The following is a 20,321-nucleotide window of genomic DNA, read 5'->3' as shown; positions in this document are numbered from 1 at the left end:
CCCGCAGTGAGAATCCGGACCCCGACAACATCAACGTACGTTTGACCTGTGTCAAGGGACACCGACCTCCATGCAGTCGGAAATCCGCACATAACCTTTGACCCCCCCCCCCAAGGCTTAATTACTAATAGCTCCTGTTGAGTGGAAGACTTACCCATAACATGAACGGTCCATGACACATGTCTTGTACGTTACATGTCAGATACTGTATTCTTTCAATTATGTAAGCTACAGAAAGGAAAATGTTAATTAAAATCATAGGGGGGCTTCCCTGGGGGTCCAGTGGTTAAGACTTTGCCTTCCAATGCAGGGGGTGCGGGTTCGATCCCTGGTCGGGGAGCTGAGATCCCACATGCCTCGCAGCCAAAAAACCAAAAACATAAAGCAATCGATACTGTAACAAATTCAGTAAAAAACTTTAAAAAATCATAGGGAATTCCCTGGCGGTCCAGTGGTTAGGACTCTGCTTCCACTGCTGGGGGCCCGGGTTTGATCCCTGATCGGGTAACTAAGATCCTGCAAGCTGCACGGTGGGCCAAAAAAAAAAAAAAATCATAAAAAAAAATACTTATAGGGGCTTCCCTGGTGGCGCAGTGGTTGAGAATCTGCCTGCCAATGCAGGGGACACGGGTTCGAGCCCTGGTCTGGGAAGATCCCACATGCCGCGGAGCGGCTGGGCCCGTGAGCCACAATTACTGACCCTGCGCGTCTGGAGCCTGTGCTCCGCAACAAGAGAGGCCGCGACAGTGAGAGGCCCGCGCACCGCGATGAAGAGTGGACCCCAATTGCCGCAACTAGACAAAGCCCTCGCACAGAAACGAAGACCCAACACAGCCAAAAATAAATAAATAAATAAATAAAATTAAAATTATTAAAAAAAAAATTTGAGGTATAGTTGATTTACAATGTTAAAAAAAAAAAACTTACAGTAATGTATTTATCAACATCGTGAGTTTTCGTCATCTGTTTCCAAGATGAATAGTCTGTCAGTACCTATATCATTATTGTCTTAGACCATACGAAAGGCTGTAGATGTCACACATATAACTAATACTAGACATCAATAATGAAAAGGTAATGTGAGAAAGAAATTCACATTTATTTACAGGTACGATGATATATGCATTGATAATGAAGCAGCAGCAACGTGATTGCTTTATGGTTGCCTAGTGTGATCGATACGATCGCTTCCAGGTAGCCCAGCCTATACACTAATGGCTGATTCGTCATAAAATTTTTATGGCATATAGTATTGCAGTCATATTCATCATACAGTATTGGGAACATTGTTACATTAAAAACAAAAAACCTATGATGATAGACCGTTACACGGTTTCTCCAATTACAAGTCAGGGAGGGAGGGAGACTGTACCTGATTCTTTGAAAGCAAAGTTATAAAACAAAACCACGTTGTTAATTTTATACTTAGTATCACTCAGCTTATGCCTATGTGAGGATGGACTGTCCAATATAAGTCTTTTACAGGGTGTACAGCTGTTAGTTTTTCACATCGAGACACACAGCAGAGAGGTCTCTTAACCGCAGCATGATTGTTTACTGTTCGTTAGGTGGAGGTGGGTCGTCACAAAGGTCTCCATCCTCCTCGTCCTCACGCTGAGGAGACTGAGGAGGAGGAGGAAGAGGAGGGGTAGGTCTTGCTGTCTCAGGCGGCAGAGGTGGGGGGTGGGGGGTGGAAGCAGGGGAGGCCGGTGCACTCGGTGAACTTGGCAGAAATACATCATAATCTCTGCCCGACTTTTTTGCTTTCTCATTTCTCTGAAGTGTTTCTATATACGACCAATCCTTCCACCGTTTGCTTTAGCTTCAGTGCCCGTATCATGGAAGGATCCATATTGTAAAACAAGTCAAAAGTCGTGTTGACTCATTGGAACCATTCTGCCAGGCTGTCTGATGTCAGTTTGTTTCCCGGCGCTGCTGCTTCTGTGCCTGTCTCATCGTCTGCCTCTGGCTCAGGAGCCCTCATCTTATCTCCATCAGGTCGTCTTCTGTGGGTTCCTCTGGTGTGCTGCCTAGTAGCCCTGGAATTTTTTTTTTTTTTTTTCAGACTGCGCCGCGTGGCTTGTGGAATCTTAGCTCCCCAACCAGGCATCGAACCCAGGCCCCTTGTAGTGGAAGCTTGGAGTCCTAACCACTGGACCACCAGGGAAGTCCCAGTCCTTGAGTTTCTTGAAGACCCATATCTCAGAACCGTTCACCCCCCCCCCCATTTTATTTGCCAAACCCACAGTCTCTTTCATGATTTCCTTGATTTATTTTTATTTATTTATTTATTTTTGGCTGTGTTGGGTCTTTGTTGCTGTGCGCGGGGTTTCTCTAGTTGCGGTGCGTGGGCTTCTCATTGCAGCGGCTTCTCGTTGCAGAGCACGGGCTCTAGGCGCGTGGGCTTAAGTAGTTGTGGCATGTGGGCTCAGTAGTTGTGGCGCGCGGGCTCTAGAGCGCAGGCTCAGTAGTTGTGGCACACGGGCTTAGCTGCTCCGTGGCATGTGGGATCTTCCCGGACCAGGGCTCGAACCCGTGTCCCCTGCATTGGCAGGCGGATTCTTAACCACTGTGCCACCAGGGAAGTCCCCCATGATTCCCTTGACTGAGTCGCTCGTAAATCCTGTGAAGTCATGCACAGCATCTGGACAGTTTTCTCCAACAGGAATGTATTGTTTTGGACTTGACGGCTCTCACGGCTTTTTTTTTTTTTTTTTTAATAACAACGATGGCATCCTCAATGGTATGATCCTCCCAGACTCTCAGACTTTCACGATGTTCTCTGTATCAGGGTTCTCTTCCATAGCGTTGATGATCCTTTCCATATGGTGTCGTGTGTAATGAACCTTAAAGGTCCTGTGGCCCCCTGACCTAGAGACTGAATAGAGACATTGTGTCTGGGGGCAGGCAGGCCACTTGAGCACCTCAGCACCTTCGGTGTTGAACTCTTGGGGTTCTTGGCAGGCAGGCGCGTTGCCCAGTATCAAAAGAACTGTAAAAGGCAGTCCGTTCCTGACAAGGTGCTTCCTGAATTCAGGGACAAGGCATCGATGGAACCAATCCAGAAAAAGTGTTCTGGTTGCCCAGGCCCTTTTGATGCCCAGTCAAAAGACTGGCAGCTGCCGTTCATCTTCTCCCTGCAAGGCTGGGGGTCAGCAGCTTTACAGATGAGGGCAGTCCTGGCCAGAAACCCGACTGCATTTGTACAGGATAATAGAGACGGCCCGTTCCTTCCTGCCTGAAATGCTGCTGCTCGCTTCTCCTTACTGAGGAATGTCCTTTGTGGCATTTTTCCCCAGAATAGGGCAGTTTCATCTGTATTAAAAACTTGTTCAGGCAGATGTCCTTTCTCCCCAGTGATTTTCTTAACAGCGTCAGAGAACTTGTCTGCGCTGCCTCTCCCGTTATCCTGACATTTTAAAAGCCAAACCTCTTTCTAAAATCATCAAACTATCCTTTGCTGGCATTCAATTCTCCAGCTTTACAACCTTCCCCTCCCTTTCGCTTTAAGTTGTCGTGTGATGACTTTGCTTTTTCTCGAATCATTATTAGAGTCTATATAGGTGCACCTTTCTTACGGCAATCCTGCACCCGCATAAAAGCTGCTTTTTCAAATAAAAATAAAAAGGTATTTCACAAGAAGTGCAAGGTTTTCTGCCTGCTGGTGTAGCTGCAGTGCCAGCTTCAGGGATTTCCTTTTCTTTTTTACATTCATCTTGAAGTGGCGGGAGCCGCAGCTGCAGACCTCACTCCGCGAGGCACAACAAGCCATTCAGCTTTTTCTCTTCACGTCTTGCCTTTTCTCTGCGTCTTGGGAGCACTTGCAGCACTGCCAGGGCACTTCGTGGGTCCTGTGGTGGTGGTCAAGGTTCATGGTGTTGCACTAAATACAATGAAAAAATCCGCAAGAACCGCAAGAGATTGCGGTTTACTGGAGAGACCACCTGCTCCGGAGGGGGTGAGCGCACACGGCGTTGTACGCGGATGCGGGGAACACGCGCTCCGGAAGCAGCAGCGGGGGTGGCTGCAGCATTATTACTGTAGGTGCTACAGTTAATTCATGCAGTGAGGACTTCATACGGCATCTTTACGTTTGCTTCCTTTCTCTGCACTTCAAATGGAGCCGTGTGTTGTGTGCCTCAGGTTGTTTTTTTTTTTTTAATAAATTTATTTATTTTTGGCTGCATTGGGTCTTCATTGCTGCACACGGGCTTTCTCTAGTTGCAGCGAGCAGGGGCTACTCTTCGCTGCAGTGCGTGGGCTTCTCATTGCAGTGGCTTGTCTTGTTGCAGAGCACAGGCTCTAGGCGCACGGGCTTCAGTAGTTGTGGCACAAGGGCTCAGTAGTTGTGGTGCATGGGCTTAGTTGCTCTGCGGCATATGGGATCTTCCTCGACCAGGGATCGAACCCGTGTCCCCTGCATTGGCAGGCGGATTCTTAATCACTGCACCACCAGGGAAGTCCTGTGCCTCAGGTTTGATACATTTTAGCTTTATATCATAAATTCATGTATGTTTTATGGTAGTAAATGATAAAATAGACTAACATGTACACATGTTTTATGCATTCATGACACACCTAACTTTTTAATTTTTTCAATATTTGTAGGCTACATGGTTCATCTGTGAGTTTTTTGAAGCTGTCGAAAGGTCTCCAAAAACTTTTCCGGTATATTGAAAAAAATCCACGTATGAGTGGACCATGCAGTTCGAACCTGTGTTGTTCAAGGGTCAACTGTGATTGCTCGAGATGATAAATAGTTTTGGGATCCCTTTGCCATACAAACAAGACGTCTGGATTCATGCACTTTGCTCCCTTGCCCACGACTGTCAATACTGCATTTATAAATTCCTTGGATTACCCACCTCAGTGTGTTACGTTTTTCTTTTGATTCACTTTTCATTTGCTTTAAGTCCTAGGATCCGATTCCCCCTCCTGTTTAATTGGTAGAACGTGACCACGCACTCTTCTAGACGTCCGAACTCTTCCTGAAGGCATGCTCAGGGAAGTTGCTCCCTCCCTCCTGTAACTCCTCCCTGTTTTTTGTAGCGAATGTCATTGTTTTCTGGTTTATCCTTCACGTGTTTCTTTTTGTAAAGACCAGCAAATACACATATTCTTTATTCCCCTTCGTTCTTCCCCAAAAGCAGTGGCATTCCATACGCTCTTTGTTTTTTTCACATCTGGAGATCTCCTGGAAATCACTCCATCTAGTCACAGGGATTTCTCTCATCTTTTGGAACCACAGTACTTCATTATATGGATGTACACTAAGGTATTCAGTCAATCTCCTGCATGTGGGCATTTAGGTGGTTGCCCATATTTTGCAACTTCAAATAATGCTACCAAGAATAACCTTATGCATTTGTATTTTCAAATTGTTTGAGGTATATCTTTAGGGCAAATTCCTGGAAGTGGGAATGCTAGGCCAAGGGTAAATGCGTGTTAGTTTTGCTAGGTATTGCCAAATTCCCCTCCACAAGGGTGGTACCATTTCCCATTTCCACAGGGCCCACAGAATATGTTAACCTTTTTCAATCTGCCAGTCTGATGGGTAAGCAGTAGCATCTCAGTGTAGTTTTAATCTTCATTTCCTATGAGTGGAGCTGAATGTCTTCACAGGTTTAAGGGCCATCTGTCTTTGTAAATTGTCTGTAGCTTTTGTCCATTTTCCATTGTATTTTTGGTCATCTCCCCCTCACTTTATAAAAATTCAATTAATAGGGGTACTTGCCCTTTATATCCAATATATATTACAAATAATTTCTCCCCGTTTGTCATTTGTCTTTTGAATCTGCTTCTGAAGTCCTTTTCCCATGCAGAATTTTTGTCAAGTGTATGTTTTCATGTTTATCAGTCTTTTCTTTACCTGCTCCTAGTTGGGAAGCTTCCCCACACTCAGGAGCTCAGCTCTGCCTCCTTTCAGTGCTTGTATATTTTCATTTTTGCATGTAGACCTGCTGATCCAGTTGGAGTTTACTTTAAAAAAAGAAAAAAGAATATTTATTTATTTGTTTATTTGGCTGCGTCCAGTCTTAGTTATGGCACACGGGATCTTTAGTTGCGGCATGCGGGATCTTTAGCTGTGGCATGTGAACTCTTAGTTGCGGCATGTGGGATCTAGCTCCCTGACCAGGGATTGACCCTGGGCCCCCTGCATTGGGAGCCTGGAGTCTTAGCCACTGGACCACCAGGGAAGTCCCTGGAGTTTACTTTTGTGTGCAGTGTGAGGGGTAGGCCTAATTGTGTCTTTTTCCAAACGTACCTTATTAAAGGTGCATCTTGGCCTCTGAGATTTGAAGTCACAAACTGAACTTCCACATTTTAAGTTTTGGCAATTATGAATAAAGCTGCTGTAAACATGTGTGCAGGTTTTTGTGTGAATGTAAGTTTCCAACTCCTTTGGGTAAATACTGAGGAGCATGATTGCTGGATCGTATGGTAAGAGTATGCCTAGTTTTGTAAGAATCCACCAAAGTGTCGTCCCAAGTGGCTGCACTGTGTTGCATTCTCAGCAGCAACGCTGAGAGTTCCTGTTGCTCCACATCCTTGTCAGCATTTGGTGTTGTCAGTATTACGGATTTTGGCCATTCTCATAGGTGTGTAGTGGAGTCTTGCTTTAATTTGCATTTTGCTGATGACGTATGATGAGGAGCATCTTTTCATATTATTATTTGGCATCTATATGTCTTCTTTGGTGAAGAGTCTTCTTTGGTGAAGCAGTCTCCCTGCTTTTTTAAGCCCTTTTTTTAGTCAGGTTGCTTGTTTTCTTATTGTTGAGTTTTAAGAGTTCTTCATATATTTTGAATGATAGTCCTTTATCAGATGTGTCTTTTGCAAATGTTTCTCCCAGTCTGTGGCTTGTCTTCTCGTTCTCTTGACATTGTCAACAGAAGTTTCTAATTTTAACGAAGTCTAGCTATTGATTCTTTCATGGATCGCGCCTTTGATGTTGTATCTAAAAAGTCATCACCACACCCAAGGTCATCTAAGTTTTCTCCTATGTTATCTTCAAGGAGTTTTATAGTTTCTTTAAGGGATATGGGCCTGTGGTTTTCTTTTCTTGTAATGTTTTTGTCTGGTTTTGATATTAGGGTAATACTAGCCTCATAGAAAGAGTTAGGAAGTATTCCCTTTGCTTCTATCCTCCGAAAGAGGTTGTAGAGAATTCGTATAATTTCTGCTTAAATGTTTGACAGAATTCACCAGTGAACTCATCTGGCCCTGGTGCTTTCTGTTTTGGAAGGTTATTAATTCTTGATTCAATTTCTTTAATTGATATAGACCTATTCAGATAGTCTACTTCTTGTGTGACTTTTGGCTGGTTGTGTCTTTCAGGAAATTGGCCCATTTTATCCAGGTTATCAAATTTGTGTTCATAGAGTTGTTCACAGTATTCTTTTATTATATTTTTAATGTCCATGGGATGTCATGATGGCTCCTTTCATTTCTGTTATTAGTAATTAGCATAATTTCTTTTTTTCTTAGTCTGACTAGAAGCTTATCAATTTTATTAATCTTCTCAAAGAACCAGCTTTTGGTTTCATTGATAGTCTCTATTCATTTCCTGTTTTCAAATTAATTGATTTCCACTCCGATTCTTATTATTTCTTTTCTTCTGCTTATATTGGACTTCTTCTAGTTCCTTAAGGTGGAAACTTAGATTACTGATTTTACATCTTTCTTCTTTTGTAATATATGCATTGAATGCTGTAATGTAATATACGCATTAAATTTTCCTCTAAGCATGGCTTTCACTGCATCCCACATGTTTTGGTAAGTTGTGTTTTTCATTTAGTTATAATTATTTTAAAATTTCTCTTGAAATCTCTTCTTTGACCCATGTGTTATTTAGAAGTGTGATGTTTTTAATCTCCATGTATTTTCCAGTTATCTTTCTGTTACTGATTTCTAGTTTAATTCCATTGTGGTCTGAGAGCTGATATTGTATGAATTTTATTCTTTTAAATCTGTTAAGGTATGCTTTATGGCAAGAATGTGACGTATCTTGGTGAATGTTCCATATAAGCTGGAGATTATGTGTATTCTATTGCTGTTGGACAAAGTAGTCTGTAGATGTCCAATTGACTGATGGTGTTGTTGAGTTCAACTATGTCCTTACTGATTTTCTGTCTGTTGGATCTGACCATTTCTGAGAGAGGGTTGTTGAAGTCTCCAATTATGATAGTGATTCATCTATTTCTCTTTGTAACTCTATTAGTTTTTGCCTCATATAGTTTGACACCCTGTTAAGGCACATACACATTAAGGATTATTATGTCTTCTTGGAGAATGACCCCTTTATAATTATATAATACCCTTATTTATCTCTGATAACTTTCCTTGTTTGGAAGTCTGCTGTCTGAAATATGGCTACTCCTGCTTCCTTTTGACTAGTGTTGTCATGGTATACTTTCCTCCATCCGTTTACTTTTAATCTCTATGGGTCTTTATATTTGAAGTGGATTTCTTGTAGACACCATATAGTTGGGTCATGCTTTTTTAATCTACTCTGACAATCTTTTAATTGAGCATTTTATATGATTCCATTTTCTCTTCTTTTTAGCATATGGGTTATACTTCTTCTGTACTTTTTTTTCTTAGTGGTTGCCCTAGAGTTTGCAATGTATTATATATTTACAGCTAATCCAAGTCAATTTTCAAATTATTGGGCTGGCCAAAAATATGTACGGAAAAACCTGAATGAACTTTTTGGCCAAGCCAATACTATGCCACTTCCTGTGTAATGTGCAGACTTACATTTCCTCCCTCTGATCACTTGTATCACTGTTGGCACTCATTTCACTTATATAGAAGCTACACACACACACACACACACACACACACATATATATACATATATATAATATACACTCAGATATATTCATACATGTATAAGCATACAGAATTGAATACATTGTTGGTATTATTATTTTGAACAAACTGTCAATTCCTAGATCAATTAAGAATTTAAAAATTAATGTATTCCTTCTTTGAGCTCTTCCTTATTTTATGTAGATCCAAGTTTCTGACCTGTATCATTTTCCTTCTCTCTAAAGAACTTCCTTTAACATTTCCTGCCAGGCAGTCTACTGGCCACAAATTCCCTCGACTTTTGTTTTTCTGAGAAGGTCTTTATTTCTCTTTCATTTTTAAGAATAATTTCAAAGGGTATAGAATTCTAAGTTGCTGGGGTTTTTCTCTCAACACTTTAAATATTTCAGTCCACCTTCTTCTTGCTTGCACGATTTCTGAGAAGTCAGTTGTAATTCTTATCTTTGTTATTTTGTAGGTAAGGTATTCCCCCCCTTCAACCCTGCCAGTTTCTTTGAGGTTTTTGATTTGTCTTTGATCTTCTTTAGTTTAAAAATGATATGTAAAGGTGTAGATTTTTTGTTTTATTTATTTATTGGCATTTATCCTGCTTGATGTTCTCTGAGCTTCCTGTTTTGGCGTCTGACATTTCAGGTGGGGAAATTGTCAGTCATTATTTGAAATCTTCTGTTTCTTCCTCTTTCGTTCCTTCCAATATTCCTATTATACGAGTTACACCTTATGTAATTGTCCCATAGATCTTGGACATTGTTTTTTCCAGTCTTTGTTCTCCCTGCTTTTTGCTTTTCGAGGATTCTGTTTAGACATCCTCTAGCTCAGAGGTTCTTTCCTCAGCCATGTGCAGTCTACTAATAAGCCCATCAAAGGCTTCATTTCTGCTACAGTGTTTTTTTTATCTCAAGCTTTTCTTTTCAGCTCTTTCCTGGGAGTTCCAACTCTCTGCTCACATTGTCCATCTTTGCTTGTGTGTTGTCTGCTTTATCCATGAGAGCCCTCAGCATATTAAACATAACGGTTTTAAATTCCCAGTCTGATAATTCCAACATCTCTGCCATATCTGGTTCTGAACCTTGCTCTGTCTCTTCAAATTGTGTTTTTTTGCCTTTTAACTGTGTTAATTTGCCTTGTAATTTTTTCCTGATGGCCAGACATGATGTACTGGCTGAAAGGAACTGCTATAAGTAGGCCTTAATAACGTGGAGGTGAGGTGTGGGAGAGGGGAAGCCTCCTATGGTCCTGTGATCAGGCCTCAGTTCTTTTACTGAGCCTGTGCCTCTGGACTGTGAACTTCACAAGTGTTTCTCAGTCCTTTATCTCCCCTTGGTTGGGGCAGGCTGCCCAGAGGAGGCTGGAGCTGGGCATTTCCCTTCCCCTGGTCAGTTAGGCTCTGATAACACCCCAGCAGGTCAGGCTCTGGTTCACGAGTTTGCCTTGAGAGCAGCCTTGTTAAGGAGAGCAGGGTGCTCTGTCACATTAGGAAATGGCTCCTTCCCTCCCCCTGCAGAAAGCTTGAGGGGACGTGGCTCTGATATTTACTTGGGAACCTGCTCATGCTCCCGGGGTAAATCGCACAGTATTGTGTGGGCTCCCTTATGACTGGGTCCCCCGGAGATTTTAACTCTCACAGTTGCTGATGACTTTGAGTCTCCAGAAATCCATCAACTGCAGTTTAAGTTTTTCTGCCCCAGAACTGGTTTCCCAGGCCAGGTTGCACTCCTGACTCTCTACTCTGGTAAACCATGATTCACTGTATTTGCCTGTCTCCCCAGTCTTGGGGGCAACAGTTTGACTTGTGTCTGCCAAGAAGAGTTTTTGATTTTTCAGATTGTTCTGCTTTTTACTTGTTAGGCTGGAGTTGCAAGTTCCAAGCTCCTTACATGCAGAACTCAAAACTGGAAGTATATATATATATGTGTGTGAATGTATATATGTATATATTTTTTTTCTTTTTTAATGTATTAGTCTCTTAAACATGGGGAAAAAAAAACCAAAAGTGGAGTTACAACGCATCTTCACAATAATACTAGGTTTTGTAGCTGCGTATATATTTACCTCTCTGAACACTTTATTTCTTCACATGGCTTTGAGTCACTGTCTGATGTCCCTTCATCTCACCTGCAGGGCTCCCTTGAGCATTTCTTGCAGGGCAGGTCTAGTGGTCACTAACTCCCTCAGCTTTTGTGTATCTGGGATTGTCTTAATTTCTCCCTCGTTTTTTTTTTTGGCTGCGTCACATGGAATACAGGATCTTAGTTCCCAGACCAGGGATCAAACCCATGCCCCCTGCAGTGGAAGTGTGGAGTCTTAACCACTGGACTGCCAGGGAAATCCCTCTCCCTCATTTTTTGAAGGATAGTTTAGCCAGATATAAAACTCCTGATTGACAATTTTTTTTCATTTAGCACTTTGAATATATCAGCCCATTGTCTTCTGGGCTCCAAGGTTTCTGGTGAGAAATCTGCTAATATCTTATTGATGATCCTTGTGTGTGGTGAGTCACTTCTCTTGATGCTTTCAAGATTCTCTGCCTTTCAACAGTTTGATTATGTAACGTGTCTCAGTGTGGGTCTCTTTTGAGTTCATCTTACTTGAAGTTCATGAGCTTCTTGGATGTTTGTATTTGTGTCTTTCATCAAATTTGGGAAGTTATCGGCCATTATATCTTCACATATTATGCCCCCACCCATAACTTCTTCCTCTGGGACTCCCACAGTATGTATGTTGGCTTGCTTAGTGGTGCCCACATATCCCTTAGCTCTGTTCACTTTTCTTCAATCTTTTTTCTGTTTCTCAAACTTGATGATTTCCATTGCACTATATTCATAGTTGCTGATTCTTTTTATTCATTCTGCTTAAATCTGCCTTTGAATCTTCCTAGTGAAATTTCCATCTCAGTTGTACTTTTCAGCTCCAAATTTCATTTTGGTTTTTTAGGTTTTCTATGCCTTTATTGATATTTCCACTTTTTTCATACATTATTTTCTTGACTTTCTCCATGTCCTATTTAGTTCTTTGAGCATCTTTAAGACTGCTGTTTTAAAGTCTCTGTCCAGTATATCCACCATCAGGTCTTTTTTCAGGGAGAGACTGTTGAATTATTTTTTTTCCTTTGGGTAAAAGGTATTTTGACCATACTTTCCTGTTTCTTGGTATGCCTTGTGATTTTTTTTGTTGTGCACTGGACGTTTTCATCTAACAATTTGGTGACTCTGGAAATCAGATTCTTCCTCTTCCCTAGGCTTTGTGCTTTCCCTAGGTTTTGTTTTTGATTGTCTTTGTGCCAAGGGTCAGCCTGAGGTGTAAAGTTAATGTCTTCTTAAGTGTTTTCTGAGCTGTTCCCTGGGTACAAGTAGTCACATTCTAATTCTCCCCATATATGCGGTTATTTTTATATGTCCTTAGTCTTTAATGTCTGGCTCCTGAAAGGGGAAAAAGCAAAAAATACAGGGGATTAAAAAAGGGCTCTGGGGACCTCCCTGGTGGTGCAGTGGTTGGGAATCCACCTGCCAATGCAGGGGACATGGGTTCGATCCCTGGTCCGGGAAGATCCCACATGCCACAGAACAACTAAACCCGTGCACCGCAACTACTGAGCCTGTGCTCTAGAGCCCGTGAGCCACAACTACTGAGCCCATGTGCCATAACTACTGAATCCTGTGTGCCTAGAGCCCGTGCTCCACAAAAAGAGAAGCCACCGCGATAAGAAGCCCACGCACCGCAACGAAGGGTAGCCCCCACTTGCTGCAACTAGAGAAAGCCTGTGCGCAACAACGAAGACCCAACGCAGCCGAAAGTAAATAAATAAAAAAATATTTTTTTAAAAAAAGGGCTCTGGCCCTTTAAATCCCCTGGAAGACACTAGAGGCAGAGGGTCTTGCAACAATGCGGGGGTGTGGGGGGGCGGGGGCGGTACAACAACAATGGCGCCTGCCTCTTTCTCTGCACCTGTGAGATCAGAAGCAGTGATGAGCTATCAGAGCACAGATCCCCAATATCTGGAGGACAGGGTCCTTTCTTTCCCTGCTCTGGCTCCTGCAAGCTGTGTGCAAGCTGCTCCAGGACCCACGCACAGCTGCCTGCCAGGTGGCTGGGGCTGGGGGGTGGGGCACTGCCACCCTGCAAGTCTCCCCTGGGGCTTACAAGCCGTCTGTATTCTCCAGAGTTCCCGACAGGGCAGACCGATTCCGGCAGGGGACGGGGACTTGCGGTGCTCCTACCCTGCCATCTTCCCAGACCCTTTCTCATTCTGACACTAATGGATTTTCTTAATTGAACTATAACTGACATACGACGTAGGTATACCACAGTGATTCGATATTTTTATACATTATAAAAATGATCGCAATACGTCTAGTTACCATCTGTCACCACACAAAGCTTTTACAATATTACTGATTATATGCCCTATGCTGTACGTTACAACCTGGTGACTCGTTTTGTCAGTGGAAGTTTGTGCCTCTTCCTCTCCCTCACCTGTTTCACTCATCCCTCATCCTCTCCCTTCTGGAAACTACAAGTTTATTCTCTGTATCTATGAGTGTGTCCCTGTTTCATTTTGTTTTTAGATTCCACATCTGCGTGAAATCATGTGGTATTTGTCTTTCTCTGTCCGACTTATTTCACTTAGCGTAACACTCTCCAGATCTATCCATTTTGTTGCAAATGGCAAGATTTTTTTTATGGCTAAGTAATATTCCATTTTATATATACACACCGTATCTTCTCTATCCATTCATCTGTTGATGGACACTTTGGTTGCTTCCATATCTTGCTATCATAAATAATGTTGCTATGAACATGGGGGTACATATATCTTTTCAAATTAGTGTTTTTGCCTTCTTCGGAAAAATATCCAGGAGTGGGATTGCTGGGTCATATGGTAGCCTATGATTTTTTGAGGGGCCTCCATACTGTTTTCCACAGTGGCTGCTCTTCCCCTCCAGCACCACAGGCTGCACAGCACTCGCTCTGAACACAAGACCTGGAAAGTTCTCATACGTGTCTGCCACTATCAGAAATGCTGTTGCAAGAATTACTCCTCCACTTCCCCTGGGTCCCAGCTGGGGCTAAGGTGAAAATCCAAAGGCTGCATGAATGTGGTTTCTGTGTATGTTGGCCCCCAAGAGTAGCACTGTTTTATTATCCTAAGAATAAAAAGCCAGTGTCCTCCAGCAGTAGAAAATTGCAAATAAAAAGTTTAATTTCAGAAACTGAGTTCACCATTTATAAATACACTAAAACATAGTCAATGCAAATTCAGATTAATAATAGGTACAGTATTTTAACAAAACGACAACTTTTCTAAAAGGTCACAGGCAAATCAGTGACTTGTTTCACCCAGAATATTTACCTGGTTTGAAATAAGAAAATGAACCCTTTTCTAGACACTGAGGCAAAAACTTTGAAGACGTTATTATTGTTAAAAAAAAAACCTGATGACTGATACTCCATTTTGATGTCATTGGGATTCTAAAATACCCCATTGATGGCTGCATCTTCCCTATTATCAAAAAGAAAATCTAAACACCTAAGGCTATTCTTACAACTGTATTATAGCAATCTTCTTCCCTGTAAATAAGCCACCTCTTCTAAAAAGGACTGTACACATAATTTGATCAAATTGGGGGGTCAGTGCACAAATTTCAAGATAGCTTCATGGTGCAGAGCCACTGAGTCAGAGGCTCGGAGATTCCACCAACAGGATGCTGTAAACGTGTCACGCTGTGCACCAGCTACGCAGCACCAGCTACGCAGCTACCGGCGCTCACTGTGAACGGCGGGGATGTGTCCGAGCTAACGGCCCACGTGGCACCGAGGGCCAACCCCTGAAGCGGTAGTGCTCTCTCCCCTGAACCCCACACGACCGACATTCCGTGATACATGTGAGTGCAGGCTTGTCTTCGAACGCCACGTCTCTGTTGTGTAAACAGTCACCTCCCAGAATACTCGCCGTCCCCTGAACGTACTTTAGAGCCCGCAGCCAGGAACTGCTCAGTCAGGATGGCTTGAACTCCACCTCCTATATACAGATTTTATCTGACAGCCACAAAAGCTGTTTTGTTGCAATTAAAGCAATTTTAAACTAAAATACAGTACCTGATTTGTGGTTTTTACATAATCGAATAAAAAGCCTACAGAATAAAACTGCTTATATCTCCTCTGCCATTCTAGTAAAACAAACTCCCAACCCCCAACTTTTAAAAAATTTTACAGTTACGAATGAAAACCTAATCACTGTATTTCATAATTGACAAGACAGGCTGTTTCTACTGGACTTCTTAAAAAACACACCGTGGTACCTGGCCTGAAGGACTGGGTAAGGCACATGTGGACATGACGGCGAGGGCCGGGCCGGGAACCTCCCATGGCTGTGGACCTGAGCGCCCGGCCTGCTGCCCCGCGGGGCCCCGACCGCAGCGAGCCGCCAGCCGGGGACAGATGCTGTTTCTCGTCTGGCGGCTCCACCGTGAGCTTCAATACTGGAAGCATATTAAGGGAAGATTCACTTTCAGAAAAATAAGTTTCTCGAAATGTTCCATCATGAGCCTGGACTGGCCAAAGCTGCCGTTCTCAGTGGGTGTGCTGAACAGCCTCTCGGAGGGCACGATGCTCGGGGGGCAGCCCAGAAACCGCACGGCCAAGGCGGAGAGGCCCGGCCAGGCCGCCCTCTTCAGGTTCCAGTAGGCGAGCGGGTCGCAGCCGTGCTCCAGCACCTCCTCCTCCAGGTAGGCGAGCACCATGTCCTCCGGGACCTTCGTCCTCCCTCTGGGCTCGGTCTTCTTCATCTTGGCCATGAGTGACCACAGGCTCTCCTCCCCAGCACAGTCTCTGGGTGGGGAGCCCGGGGCGCATCCGTTGGGGACGGGCGTAGGCTCTGAGGTAGAATTCAGCGTTTCTAGTTCCCTGATCAAGTCCTGCTTGTACTGCGCGGCCTCCTCCTCGGAGAAGAGGGAGGCTTTGTAGCGCGGGTCCAGCAGGGTGGCCAGCACGTACCTGGGGTCGTGGAGGGTGGCGGACAGGCGGCTCACCATGGCCTCCCTGAGGGACTTGAGCATGGTGTCGATGCCCATGGTCTCCTCGAACAGCATCTCCACCCTCCTGTTGAGGATGTGGATCATGGGGATGACCTGGCTGAGCGTGGACACGTGGGCGCTCATCTCCTGCCGGGCGGCGTCGAAGGGCTTCAGGGCGTGGCACACGGACTGCATCACCTCCCACTGGTCGCAGCTGATGAGCTCCCGGAAGTTACACTCGACAGACAGCTCGTTCACCGCCCTCTTCTGCTCAATAAGCCGCTCCAGCATGTGAAACGACGTGTTCCACTTGGACGGGACGTCCTGGAGGAGGTGGTGGGGCGGCAGCTCGTACTCCTTCTGCAGCTCCGCCAGCTTTGCTTTCGCCCGGGGCGACCGGTGGACCCGTTCGCATATTTTCCGCGCGGTGCTGAGCAGGTTCTGGACCATCCTCTGGCTCTTGATGGCCTCGCTGACGATGAGGTTGACCGTGTGACTGAAGCACTGCACGCTCGAGCGTGCCCCCTCGTTCAGCGCCTTCCCTATGCCGGGGTTGTCGGTGACCGTGATCCCCACCTGCAGGCCGGTCGACGTCACCCAGGCCTCCCACCAGCACTCCAGCTGCTTCTGGACGCTGCTGCCGCTGTAGTCGCAGTCTACCTGCGACACGTCCAGCAGCGCCGAGCAGTGGTGGTCCTCGCAGTGCGGCCGGGCCGACGACTCAAAGGTGACCCAGTGGGCGGTGAGGGTCAGGTACTCCCGGGTCTGGCTGCTCATCCATATTCCCGACGTGAAGTGGACCACACCGCTCTCGGCTTCCTGGAGATGTGACATGATGATGTGTTTCACATTGTCGTACATACCTGGGATGGCCGTCCTGGAGAAGTAGGACGGAGGGGGCAGAGAGTACTGAGGTTTCAAGTATCCGAGCAGCCTGTTGAAGCCAACGTTGTCCACAAACGAGTACGGCTGGAGGTCAAGTGCGATCATTTCAGCAATGAGACTTGTTATTTTTTTGGCAACTGGATGCGAATCATAAAACTTCTCGTTGACGTCATCGCAGGAGGAGGCGCCTGCCGACTCTGAGCTCGGGGGCCCACGGGCACCAGGAGGGGAGGGCGGCGCCGTCCTGGGGGCGTCGGGCTTCAGCACGCCGCCGTGGAACCTCTGCAGGTGCCTCAGGAGACAGCTGGTGCCCAGGTTTGTCGGCTTCTTGCCCCTGCTGATCGTCCGGCCACAGTGCAAGCACACGACCTTCGTGGGATCCGCGGAGCAGATAGAAAAATGATTCCACAACTTCGAGGTCTTTTTGCTGTTGACGGGAAACGTAACTTGATTGTTTTTTGTGACCATGGTCGGCAGGTCAGTTAATCTGGAGGAGGAAGTTTCTGCAGAAGCCAAGGTGGCGTACGGCGAATTCGCCAAGCTGGCCCCCAGAAAGCCCTTCTGGTTCCCAACGACCTCCGGGTGGCGCCTGTAGAGATGCCGCATCAAACAGCTCGTGCCCACGTCACCCTTCTTCCCCCGGCTGATGACGCAGCCACAGTGCCTGCACACGGCCTTGAGGCTGTCCGTGGGGGCCAGCGAGAAGTGGTGCCAGACTTCCGACTTCAGCCTCCTCATGACCTTCTTATTCTGCTGGAACACGGCGCCGGACTCGAGTGGGCGAGGGCTGGGCGCGTCGCCCGGCTGCTTCTCGGGAGACGATGCCCACGAGGCCTCGCCCACGTCAGAGGAGGAGGACAGCGCCCACGCGTCTTCCACCGGCGCGTCTCCGGGGTTCCAGTGCGCCGGCGGGTCCTCCGCCAGCCGGTCGGGGGAGGAGGGCGCGGAGGCGGAGTCCTGGACCGGCTTCCCCGGAGACGAGGACGCGGGGCTGGGCTCTCCGTCGGGCAGTGGCGGGGTGGGCAGCAGGGTTGGGGGCGCGGAGTAGGGGGGCGGCACGCCAGTGCCCCCGCCGTTTTCCCGCAGCACGATGGAGCGGTGCGCCCGCCACATGTGCCTGATGAGGCAGCTGGTGCCCAGGTCCTTCCCGTTCTTCCCCCGGCTGAACTCGTTCATGCAGTGGACGCAGACGGCCTTGGAGCTGTCCAAGGGCGACAGGTAGAAGTGCTTCCAGACGGCGGACCTCCTCCTGGACCCGGATGCGCTCCTGGGCAGGGGGAGGTTTTTCTCAGCCCCGTTCTCTGCAGGCTCGTCGCAGTGGAGGCTGGGGGGCTGGGGAGGCGGCCCCACCAGGGCTTCATCCCTGCTGTGCCTCTCAGAGACGGACACGTCCGAGGGGGCCTCTTCGCAAGAAACCACAGAGCCAGGTTCCTCCGTTACCTGACGGGGAGACGGGCTCTTGGAGGGCGTTCTGGCGGCGAGTCTGCCAGGTGACAGGACGGTGCCCGGGTCTCCGGCGTCAGCGGGCGGTGGCGGGAGCTGCGGCAGAGGGGCAGGGCGGGGGGCCGGGGCCGGCGCGCTGCCATTCTCCTCCACGAGGACGGTGGGGTGCGCCCGCCTCACGTGCCGCATCAGACAGCTGGTGCTCAGGTCCTTCTCGTTCTTGCCCCTGCTGAACTCCTTCATACAGTATGTACAGATGGCCTTCGTGCTATCCCGGGGTGAGATGAAAAAATGCTTCCAAGCCGGGGACTTCTTCCTGGAGCTGATGCCGCGGCCGGAGAGCAGGCTCTGCGTCACGGCCTCCATGGCCACGCTGTACAGGGTGCTGCTGTACTGTGACAACAGGGCCCCGTAGTCGTCCTCGGGGTCAGGAGAGACACGCCCCCCGGGGGGCCGGCAGCCGCGGCTCGCCTCTCTGCCCTCCGCCCGCTCGTCGCCACTGTCAGCCCCTTTCCTGTCCTGCTGCTCATTTTTAAAGTCCATTCTTTCCAAACTGTGATTAGGGATTGGATCATCATCTTCCTCTCCTATTTTAAAATTTATTTTATCAGAAACAAAATCACCATCCCCTTTGGGGCGAGTCTCCTGGTGATTCTCCATGACTGACCATAACTATTCTGGCTGCTTCATGATGCTGACCTCCGAGGTCGGTAGAAAACTGATCCAAATGCTCATCTGTGCCCCCAAATGTACATTATCTTCAGTTCTTTCAAAAGGATCCTATCTTTCGGGATGTTTATGAATATGGCTAATCATAAATCTTACTGAGGAGCAGACTAGGGAACTCGTGAGCATGTCATTAGGGTGCGGACCGCTGCTTTCCAGGAGTTCTACTCTTAAACACTTCACGGTGTAGACACACATTCACGCGGCGGGGACCTGCTTGTCTCAGACACAGGATCGCCGTCATCTTGATGGCACAGTGAACCTTCTGCATCATCTACAGAAGATGAAATCAAGTCAGACACTGGACTCAGTCACATTTCAAATCTACACTGTCATGGATATATGAGCCTCAATGTATGCACAGAACGGAATTCCATAATGGGAAATTAAAACAGAAAAGTTTGTTCCTTGACTTTTTTACAAACCAGTTACACAATGAAAATACCCTCTAAATAGACATATCCCCAAAAAAGACAAACAGATGGCCAAAAGGCACATGAAGAGATGCTCAACGTCACCAATTGTTAGAGAAATGCAAATAAAAACTACAGTGAGGTACCACCTCCCACCTGTCAGAACGGTTACCATCAGAAAGTCTACAAATGCTGGAGAGGGTGTGGAGAAAAGGGAACCCTCCTACACTGTGGGTGGGAATGTAAATTGGTGCAGCCACTATGGAGAACAGTATGGAAGTTCCTTAAAAAGCTAAAAATAGAGTTACCATATGATCCAGCAATCCCACTCCTGGGCATATATCCAAAGAAAACCATAGGTGAAGATACACGCATCCCAATGTTCATTGCAGCACTATTTACAGTAGCCAAGACATGGAAACAACCTAAATGTCCATTGACAGACAAATGGATAAAGAAGATGTGGTACATATACACAATGGAATATTACTCAGCCATAAAAAAGAATAAAATAATGCCATTGTAGCAACATGGATGGATCTAGAGATTATACTAAGTGAAGTAAGTCAGAAAGAAAAAGACAAATAACATATGATACCACTTATACGTGGAATCTAAAAAAATGATACAAATGAACTTATTTACAAAACAGAAATAGACTCTCAGACATAGAAAAAAAACTTATGGTTACCAAAGGGGAAAGGTAGGGGGGAGGGATAAATCAGGAATTTGGGAGTAACATATACACATTACTATATATCCAAAGAAGTGAGAAAAAGATGGTAAAGAGAAAAATATCAAGACTTGGTAAGGTCCATCATTGTAATTTTAGCCCTTCTAATTAATAGGTATGTAAAGGTATCTTATTACGGCCTTAACTGGCAATTTCCTAAATGACTGATGATGTTGAGCATTTTATGTACATATTTGCCATTTGTTTCTCTCCGTTGGTGAAGCATCTGTTCACACGTTTTGCCCATGTTTTCACAGATTGTGTATTTTCTTA

At 46.0% G+C, this 20,321-nt stretch overlaps 1 protein-coding gene across 7 annotated transcripts in view; it reads right to left on the bottom strand.

Annotated features, from left to right (window-relative positions):
* Positions 1 to 14,054: 14,054 nt before the first annotated feature.
* The window catches only part of ZBED4 (zinc finger BED-type containing 4), a 28,352-nt gene continuing 22,085 nt past the window's right edge, over positions 14,055 to 20,321 (bottom strand). For 6 of the 7 annotated variants that reach the window (XM_068559592.1, XM_068559593.1, XM_068559594.1 and 3 more), the window contains one exon: positions 14,055 to 19,176. In XM_068559592.1, the coding sequence (XP_068415693.1) occupies positions 15,309 to 18,836 (3,528 nt within the window). In that variant the 5' untranslated portion in view covers positions 18,837 to 19,176 and the 3' untranslated portion in view covers positions 14,055 to 15,308. Of the gene's footprint in view, positions 19,177 to 19,623; positions 19,644 to 20,321 lie in introns of those variants that run through there. The other variant, XM_068559599.1, reaches the window with a different exon arrangement.

Source organism: Eschrichtius robustus, chromosome 13 (assembly GCF_028021215.1).
Source record: "Eschrichtius robustus isolate mEscRob2 chromosome 13, mEscRob2.pri, whole genome shotgun sequence".
Lineage (NCBI taxonomy): Eukaryota > Metazoa > Chordata > Mammalia > Artiodactyla > Eschrichtiidae > Eschrichtius > Eschrichtius robustus.
The sequence above is the reverse complement of the archived record's forward strand: the minus strand, read 5'-3'. Positions and strand labels throughout refer to the sequence as shown.